Source organism: Xiphias gladius, chromosome 10 (genome assembly GCF_016859285.1).
Source record: "Xiphias gladius isolate SHS-SW01 ecotype Sanya breed wild chromosome 10, ASM1685928v1, whole genome shotgun sequence".
NCBI classification, from domain to species: domain Eukaryota; kingdom Metazoa; phylum Chordata; class Actinopteri; order Istiophoriformes; family Xiphiidae; genus Xiphias; species Xiphias gladius.
In genome coordinates, this window is record NC_053409.1 from 17577001 (window position 1) to 17587640 (window position 10640).

General features: G+C 40.6%; 1 protein-coding gene across 1 annotated transcript; it reads right to left on the reverse strand.

Annotated features, from left to right (window-relative positions):
- Positions 1–2705: 2705 nt before the first annotated feature.
- On the reverse strand, positions 2706–6503 carry LOC120795855 (protein yippee-like 5). The gene is made up of 3 exons (XM_040138070.1): positions 6301–6503; positions 4894–5065; positions 2706–4772 (listed from the first exon to the last, which is right to left on the reverse strand). Exons 2-3 carry the CDS (start codon positions 5032–5034, stop codon positions 4548–4550), a joined length of 366 nt encoding a protein of 121 aa, XP_039994004.1. The 5' UTR covers positions 5035–5065; positions 6301–6503; the 3' UTR covers positions 2706–4547.
- Positions 6504–10640: the final 4137 nt, after the last annotated feature.

Below are 10640 nucleotides of genomic sequence, written 5' to 3' on the forward strand. Positions count from 1 at the left end.
TTTGCATTTCCAGACATTGTTCTTTCAAGTTTTATGGCCAACTTAGGAAGTGTTGACCACTGACGTCACTATTGCTGCTGCCGCCTGGCAACTTACTTGATCTTACGATAAATCATGTAATATCTCCTATCATTAGACTGACAGTATCATCAGTTTAATTGCCGACAGTATAGTGTGGCGTTGCTACATTACATAGGAATTGAGACGGTAGGTTTTTCTTTGAATTTATTCATCACTCCACTCATGTAGAGCAGGCTTTTTGAGTTGCTGCTGGGAAACTTCTGCATTGTCTCGGCAGTGCTTTAATCTAGAATGTACTGTAACAATCACTACACTGCAGTGAATGAGTCAACAAGACCTTGAATGCTCATGTTACACAACACTAAGGCTATAGTTTGCCTTGTCTGTTTTGTACACGTACACACACACACACACACACACACACACACATACATTCTAGTTCATAGACAACTAAAAAGGTCAGGAGCTTTGAAGGTGAAGTGCAGTCGCCATAGTAACTAATGTTGACTCCCCTGTCTCCTAGCAACGGGATGTAGAGTGATGTCAATGGAAAGCATGCTATTTTCTCCTGCTGACAGAATGATGTCACTCTTTTGTGTGCGTGAAGAGAGAGTGGTGGAAAGAGAGAAGTTTATTTCTATATATCACTGCTCTCCTGAAGGGATAGAGAGGGGGTGTGATGCTGACATCCCGTGGAATCAAAGAAAGACAAAAGGCGAGGATAAACTAAAATAGCTGTCTGGGGATGATGAATCACGGGCCAATTAAGGGTGCAATTATGCCCCTGCCAACCCCCCCCCCAAAAAAAAAAAAAAAAAAAAACATCCTCTGCATCCGAATAGAACTTGAAATTTGGCTGTGGGTGGAAGTGAAGACGGATGATATGCACAGACTCCATCATTCAGTGTGAGACAAATAAAAGCATCACTTCACTAGTGCGTCTTTTTTTTTACCTGTTATTGGAATTGTTCCTAAAGACTGAGTCTCTTTGTAACAGAATAGTTGGATAAGTGTATAGGAGCTTGAGGTTAAGGTCTTCAGAGAATCTCAGTGTCCCAAGTCCTGCCCAAGAGCACTGTGGAAGTATCTGAAGGGTAGCGGAAAATAGCTCTCTCTGTGAACACACGCACATAAAGACTGTGTCACATCTAGATTTGTGCCATGTCTTTCTAATTGCGTGCAGTCTAATAGGATCAACAAGGCAGTGTAATTATCCTTATCTGGCCAGATGGCTTTTTCAATAAAGACAGCAGACAATCCGGAGGTTATGCAGGGACAAAGTCAAAGACTACTATGAATTATAAAGCAGGACAGTCAGTCCTCTGGAGCCTCCTTTTTGCCTCTAGTCATGTCCGGCATTTAAATGGCAGATATGGTCATAAAAACATCAGTCTTCTCAATCCCACTAATGCTTTGGATCCCTCAAAAAAAAGAAAACAAGCAACTGCAGTGGATACAAAAATAGACCAGAACAGTTTGTTGCGTTCAACAATCTTAATTGATATTTGTGTGAGCTAAGTTTAGTGCTTCTGTGCTCAGTGTAGGGCGCCTCCAGGTGTGACCACAGAAAAGCGGACCTGTTGTTGAGTCCACCAGTGTGACACAGACCCTCATAGACACACCAACAAAGAAGCCTTCGAACAGGATCAGGGCTATAAATAACTCTACGGCAGCACTGCAATATTTGTGGGTGGATTAGGGGCGAATCGTCACCGCCTATTTATAAACCAAGATGCAGTCAAACCTCTGCATTGAGAGTGATTCACAGTGAGTACTGAATAAGTAGGATTAAACAGGATTTATAGTCTTGGTGTGGTGCATTTTTGTTCACAAATGTTTTCTTTTCCTTTCACTTTTTCTCCTAACAACTCATTCAATATTTGCCTTTATTGGGAATTTATCTGACGTTGAATATTTCAGTAGAGTTCATTCATTTTCTTCGTTCCGGGGAGTAACACCATGTATTTCTAGCCTGCATTGAGCTCTACAGAACATGCCGAGCAGGCTAATGTCAGAGGCAGGCAAGAGACTCCGCATCGTGCTTCCTAGGGACGAGATCTTCAGAGACCCTCGTGTTAGTCAGTATCCTGCTGCCACCTAGAGGTCAAAAGCTTTGGTTTAACCGGGAGTGGCATCATCCTCCCCTCACCGAGATCCCTTCATGGACATGCACATGTGAATATTCAAACACTAAATTTGTAAATCTGATTTGCCTTGTGCACCAGGCTTAAGCCATAGTTGAAAATCTAGACAGTAAATGTATTGTTGCAAGAAGTTTTTTAATAGAGAAAAAGATATCGAATTTGGCAATAATGATTTTAGCCATGCGTTCAAACACCTTGATAAAACATGTACTGAACTACAAAACAAGCACAAACATGACAGAATAGTTTAAGCCAGCGAGACTATATCTTTATTTAGAAATCACATCAGAGAAAATCTTGCTATATCCATACAAGAGAGCATTTTCTTCAAACCTCCAATCAGGAAAATATACAATAAGATAAATGTATCAAGTCAATAAAATAATAATAATAATGAGTAAAGCAAATAAAAACAATTGTCCTATCAATAAAATGCTAAAAAGTGAACAATAAATGATAACTATATTCTGCCATGGCCATTGACTGACTGCACTGACTTGCAGGTATATGGATGGTGTCAGTGTCCTGTATATATTTAACTTTTTTTTTTTTTTTCTTTTTGTAGAAATTGTAACTTGCATTGACACTGTCTTGCATGACCTTGTAGAGGCGAGCAAAAACATTAACAGTGTCGCTTGCGAAGACTGGATCATTCCGGTAACGCCTGCAGCCATTCACCCTCTGAAATGGCATAATGTTACACCATGGCCATGATGCTTTGCTACAACCCAGTCCAAAAATAACCTCAAATGTCATGAAAACTGAGATTTTGTCGGTTTTGTTTGGGGAGGGGGGGGGTTGTACACAATTTGACATTTTGGAATCTTCACAGGACACTGACGATATAAAATAGAGGCTCGGGTCTAGTCAGAGACACAGGCTTGTCTTTAAAGACATATTACTCCATTCAAGCTTGTTTGGTTTGTGTTGTAAGGAACAAGTCATCTTATGACCAATTGTGCTCTAAGCCCAGGATTATAAAAAGAGAAAGAGTCACTATCTTAACAGTAATTTGGCCCTAGGGGTCGGCCTCAGCATTCAACTGTTCGAATGAATTTAAATGAATACAGTTAAAAAAAAAAGACTCAAGATGGACTGAAACTTCTTTTTGGTTTGTCGTCGTTTCCAACATTGTGCCGTGTTACAGAAAAGTGTTTGCTGAATCCCTATTGCGTTGTGGCTCAAGTTATTCCCTAAGAGGCTCTGTCCGTTTGTCCCCCACTGTCACCTAGTTCATTTCGAATGTTTGTATGACCCATCCTATCAAAATCCTGTCCTTAAGCCAGCAGGCAGCCAGAGAACATCTCCCTCACGCCTCCGACACATTTCTCATCCGTCATACTGAAGACACATGGCTTGAAGGTACATGCTCCTGATATATCACCAAAGTGACATGTTGCTCTTCACACGGCACACGCGCACAGGCACAGAATCCATGGTAACAGATGCTGACTGGTAGAACTCAACAAAACTGTAGGATGAATTCCACGATTTTGCAATGTACAGGAGCTCACCTCCGCACTATGAACCGCAAGAATGGGGCATTCAAGCCAATCCGTGTACATTTCAGAACTGTCATGTCGATCGAAATAATTGCACATCATGTGAGCCGAATTTAAATAACTGCTATCATCATCATCAAACACAACGATGAATACTTAAATATGACATCAATCTGTGCGGTCCTTACGGTATCATACGGACGAGAACAGAGATTCGACACACCGTTAAATTCATGACACTACCAGCTAATAAAAGGTAACTGATATAGGAATTACAACTACCATTGTCTTAAATGCGTTCAGGGCTTACCAATGACAAACACATTGAGACAAAGTTCACAACACAGAAGCACAAGCCCCGCGAAAGCAATACGTAGAGAGACACCTCAGCTGGTTCATTTAACACTGCTGTGTAGACTGGGCTGGCTGCTTTGACCAGGTCTGGATGGTCAACATACTCAGCTCTACTGCCTCCAGTTATCTAAATAAACAAAACAATCTGGTGATGGTTTTTTTTTTTTTTTTTTAATGTGATTGACCATGTCTATTATCATGCATGTATTTAACTACCATACGAATAAGAGTGGAGCATGCCTTGTGCAGCGATGTTATAAATTCTGTGTGACCGTGCATGAACACTGGGGGGGGGGTGTACCCTGGAACACATATATCAGGAAGTATTTTGGGGAACCCTATTCAGCAAGAATAGATCCAGCAAACCAATCTTCGTGTTTTTTTTTTTTTTTTAGGGGGGGGGGCCCTGAAACTTCACTGACCACTAATTCTGCAGGTGGCGGTATGCGGCACAGAGGCAAGGGAATAAAAGGAAGGAGGACACAGGAGTGAGCCTTCCCACATAAGTTAACCCAACTTTAGGGACTCATGAGTTGTCTGAGGGGACATGCTCTTCAAAGCCCTCACTTTCCCTGACCAGCGCCCTCTCCAGGATGACACGTCCCTCCTTGTACCGCTGACTGTCCTCCGTGGCAAACTCATAGATCCAACCCAGCTTGCTGTTGCAGTTCTTGCAGCTGACGTCTCTCACCATGTGCCTGCCAGTAAGCATCACTCTGTCCTGCACCTCGCTGTACTGCAGGTTCACCACCTATAGGGTTGAGACGCAAGCGGGCACACAGTTTTTCACGCAGGGAATGAAATACTGAAATTGTGTATCCTGTCTGACCTAGGAGTACATGATCCTCCTGGCTCCAGGGCTTTCACTGTACCTTATTGAAGAGGAAAGCTCTGCCTGTGGCTCCTGTGAAACGTGTTGAGATAAGCTCAGACCTATTGGTCAGGATGGTGTCGCAGTTGGCACAGGAGAAGAGGCGTGTTCCGCCAATGTGGTCCAAGAAGATACGTCCCATTGTCGGATCTCTGGGAATGACTGGACTACAGCTAATGTAGGAGAAAACAAGACAATAATATACAATACTCTAGAGTTGAACAACATACCAGTATATACCACGAACCATATACATTTGTGAACTTTAAGAGGTGTTGCCATACCATGGGTACCGTTGCTGGGTGCATGAGGTTGTTGTGGGCAATTATGTCAATCAATGTGCAGGACTGTGTCATGGTGACTGTTTTACATTGGATTTTTGGATCTGTGAAGACTCTCAGTCATCCAGGCCATGGTATATCTAGAGGTGCTAAGTCAAAGGCAGCTGGGCTTGGGTTGAGAAACCACAAGGAAGTAAGGAACAAGTGAAGTTTTTTCAGTTTCAGTTTAGCTTTTTTTTTTTTGGTCACTCCCCTCTCCTTTGCGCTCTTTTATCTCTCTCTCTCACCCCTTTTTTTCTTTCTCTAACAAGGAAGTGAGGCTTTAATTTGCGTTTTACAAGGATAACTAGATTTTTATATATATTTGCCAAAACAGAAATTCCTGTTTGGTTGTTTTATCCAGAAACGGTCTTCTCCATTTGATTTCCCCAAAAAAAGATACTGCCATGATAAATATCTACATCGCCATATAAAATTACACATCCTGTGATGCAGGATTTTACCTCATGTCTTTTTTTTGGGTCATTTTAACCAATGTAGAAATAACGTGAACGCCAATCAGCACAATGTGTCATCTTTAATAGACGATTTTGACAAGAAATTCACAAGGCAACATAAGGCAACATAAGGCAACTTAGCAAGATACAGACATATTATGACTTTAAAGTCGACGTTCTCAACAAAACAAACATTGTGAGCTCTAATGGGTATTTACTGAATTGTATTTTAAAGTGTGCTTGTTACCTCTGATTGCCATAGTAGCTCTGATTTTTTTTTTTTTTTTTAAATACTTTTTGCCCCTGTCTGGTCTGTCGTGAGTAATATTGACTGTGGAGGGAAGCTTGGAATAGTGCTAAAAAATAACAGCCATTATGACGAATACTGAAATACCCTCTCTGTGGAAGATGAACACGGGGGACTAAGCGATAAGACTGAACACGTTAGCTCGTTTTGGTCGTGGTTGAGGGAATTTTCCGGCTGAGTGGTGTCGTATGACTGATCCAAGTCAAAGGAAGCTAACGTTAGTCTAGCCGTTCGGCTAACGGCGATAATGACAACAAGCTAGGAGCAAAGAGAACAACAACAAGACGTAGACTTCTCCTTAGCTCCAACCGACCGCTTCCTACCGTTTCAGATTTGTTCTTAGTGGCACGAAATGTCCCCACCAGCGACGATGTCACCGATATTTGAGGTATATTTTAGACGCACGTCTGTTGTTTGTACCGTCGTCGTCGTCGTCGTCGCTTCGTTGTTATTTTCCCAACTGTTCCTGTTTGCGAAGTGCTCCGAGCTAGTATCAACATCCGGTCGGGATCCGGCCTGTCGCTGCTCCAGCAGGTGTCAGCAGAGCCGAGCAAAACCTCCGCAGGAACCAGAACTCTGTTTTTGGCAGAAACACGTGAAGTAGAACTGTGAGAAACGCATTAAAGGACTAGGTTCCCAATTTATTCAAGTCTTGTCCGGAAGCAAACATGTCAGGTTCCAATGTTCCAACACTGAAAAGCGTTTGCTAGCTGCAATCTTTCCTCCTGTTCATACTTTCTTCCTATTGAAGCCATTTTAATGGAAGTGATGAATCCACAGTCCTCCTTTCACGCAAAATGTTAGTCAAATCAAGTGGATATTTTCCAAAGTTACAGTCATTTTAGAACAAAATTCCCTCTTTGTGTTTCCCCAAACGGCAGTGGCAGGATAGTACGAAAAAGAGGGAATTTTGTACTAAAAAGACTGCAGCTTTGCAAGATATCTGCTTGATTTGTCCAACTCCCGCTGCTGAAGCCTCATATTACCCTCAGATAAGCTTGGAATACATTTCTACACAGAAACACACACTGTGGATTTCGTGCACATTAGAGGGGGATCTTTCAAAGGGAAAGATTACAGCAATAAAAAACTGTTCATATGGGTACCCGACCATTTGTAAGACAGACTTCTTAAAACATTTTGAAGCCTTTTTTTAAAGACCCAAGACCATCCATAAAATGTCAACCTTTGCTGCCTTATAAGTTGCCTTTAATATAGATTTTAGATCAAATGGAGTTTGGCATGACCTTTTGTGTTGCCATCTTGAAAAACTAAGAATGAAAACCTATGAGCACCATGGACCAATTACTAAGGCAGGAGGACAACACATGAGTATGAAAGACCCCAATATGGGTCCAAACCCAAACCACACGCCAGTAGCCTCCTTTAAACAACAGCAAAATGTTGTCAGTTGTCATATTAAATGAGCTTAATGAACTAAATGAGCAGGGATGGATTTGACATTTAAGTCGAGGAGGATGATAGTAATAGGCGGATGAAAGACAAGAAGGCAGGGTCTTTTAATAAGGTGCGTCCAAGTCAATTAAGCTCTCGCAAAAAGAAAATCCTTTACAGCATGGACAACAAAGCCAAGATACAGGGATTAGGCCTTTTTCACAGAAGACATTTGGACATTGGTTGATGCATGTTCTACCCAATAGGAAAGGCACATGTATAACTAATGAAAATGAATGGTGGCTGAATGTCACTTAGCTGCTTTCTGTTCCAGGGTCCTGGAGATGTGCATGTTGGCTCACCGTCACGCTGTCATGGCTTGCTGGGAAACTCGAATGTAACGAAGCCATCATCAGTGTTGTGATGAGGGTCCTCCAAGGAAAGACACGCAAAGTTTGGTCGAAAAAGACACAGAGAGACATTTACTGACCTACCAACCGACCAGGCACTGCAATGATGGACAACAGCAGTCCTAGATGTAGCAGACCCGAATGACAACAGCCTCACGGATAAAGAATATGAGAAGCTACATATTCAGGTTGCAGAACCTTCAAACTCCTAGTCTTGTGGTAGGAATAGACAGACAAATAAAAGGAAAAACCCACCTGCTGTAAAGTCCCTTAGTAAGGTGTCGGGTCACCAGAACATTTTGATGGATACATTTATTTTGATGAAACGTATAAAAATGCTATAACGCATAAAAAAACCATAAACGAAATCTGATAACTCCACAACATCAAGATAACTTGTTGTTTTACTCTCTCTTGACTCCAAGGGTCAGGCTATCTACAAAGCCAATCTAAGGGCAAAATCATAAAGTATTTAGTAATCTAATCATATCTCATCAAGCCTCCCAAACTGCACCTGTCCAGTTTTACGAAATTGCTGGCAGTAACATATCCTTATGTAACCCCGGTGAAATATGTGAAACACCTGCAGTTACATGTATCATCACAGGTTAGGAATTGTCTTCTGAATGTGTGTTCGGTAAAGCACTGAATTAGAGAGCAGCATATTAAACATGGTTTAAATTCAGTTGTATGGTAACACGTATAGTTATGTCAGTCCGTAGTTGTGTCAATAAACTGTACTTTAACGTGGAAAATCCTCCCCAAAAGCTGGAAAACTTAGATTTTAAACTCTGATTAAGAGGCAGAATATTTATGGTTGTTTGAGCTTTTACACCCAAATGAGTTTTATTATGAACCAGAAATGTATTCATTTCCCTGGAAAATCACTCTGGTTACTATCACTGTGTCCATAAACTCCGTCCTGTTCCTTGAAATAATGGAGCGGCTTCAAAACCTGTCTCTTGATTATGTCAGATCTCTCAGTTTTATACCTTTTAGTTGAATACTCAGGTGATATTTATGGGGCGAAAACACAATTTTGTACACTCTGAAATAACAGGAATTTCTCTTATTTTGATTTACAGTGTACAGTAGATCTGAAAACAGAAAACCTGTGTCTCATTTGATATGATTGTGTCTCTTGATGAGACGAAGTTTTCTGTTCAATCAGTGTATATACTAACATGCTAATTATTGATTTACAGTGACATTTGAATGCATTTTTTTTATCATGGATATTATACAGTTTTACTGTCTGACTCAGTATTGTCAAAATACATACACCAAAATGTGATACTCATATAAATGATGAAGGACTGTGTCTTTGTCTCTTTCACCCATTAAATGTATGACGATAAGGTTTATTGACGATCCATAACGTATCATGGTCATAGCCATAAATCTGACCTAACATTTCACTGACCTTCCAAAATGTGTCTGTGTGGTCTGTTGCAAAACACGAAGATATCCTTAAGATTTACTGGATGAACAGCAGGTGACACAGCTACACACGGACAAACAAATGCACAGATAGGGAGGACGAGGTATGACTGGTAATCTGTTTGATTGTTATCCTGTTAAACTGATAAAAGGAAGATATGACTGAGAATAAAAGAGAGGAGGTGAAAAAAATAGCAGGAATGCTCATTTTTCTTTGTGCACGAAGAGTGGCTTTCCTCTTTCTTTTTTCCTCTTTTTTTCCCCCCTTTTAAAACTTTGCCCTTGCGGGAACTCTTTTCCTTCTCCACACCCTTGACAGGTACAGTGTACTTTTACAGTCAGCGAGAGCTTACAGTCTGTCTTGCTCTGAGGCCGAGGGAAAGAAAGAGGAGGGCATTACACAAACCCCCCAGTGTGGAAGGCACTCAGTTTCTCACGACATCATGACTACTAGATCTGCACTCCTGATTTTGGCAGCCCTTGTTGGATCCTTCGCTCAGTTTACAGGTAAAGTACAGGCCATAATAATATACTCACAATTAGTTTGACAAATTAAATGCACTGAATTACTTGTTGCAGCCGGCAACCTTTAAATGCAAAGCCGGTCTGCTTCTTTGAAGGCTTGTTGTGGTCATGTTCGCACTGCTGGTTGATGCATGTTGTACCTAATTCGGCACTCATGATCCTTTTACCAAAACGTGGATGAGAATAGCTCATACTCGCATCTGCTGGGGGGTAACACCTGACTTTCAGGCCCTCAATCTAGCATTCATAAGCAGTATACTCATATTTAATAAATGGTTCATAACATACTATAAATACATTTATAAATGTTCATTAATGCACATTAGTTGTCAACAATTGTAACTTCTCTTTAGGAGATATATTTCATTATTATTACAACTGTGTTCTACCACGTTACCATTCATTATGTGATTATAAACCAGCCTTCATGGGTGCCCACAGGAGGGGTTATAGTTGTAATAAATTCTTATATCTTCTTATAATGACCTTATAATGTGTTATTAAACATTTATCAGATGTTTATATACTGCTTATAAATTCTAAGAAGGGACTTAAAGTAAAGTGTTACCAAAGTAAGATGCATGGTTTTTGCTGATGTACGCAGTACAAAGAAAGTTTACAGTGTCTCTGTTAGTTAGATATAAATGTCCACCGTGCACAGAGGACTTTGGGCTGCAAATGCAAAAAGAGTAAACCACACATAAAGTTTATTACACCACAGTTTATTATGCAAATTTATGCTACAAGCAATAAGTAAAAGTAAAATCAGTGAATTCTTCATGAAGCAGTTCGAACCTTTAAGATAAAGTAAATTGTAAGGAACATAATAACTTTATTGAAGAAGAACATCTTTATAGAATATATCCTGGCATGGTTGAACAAAGAAAATGAAC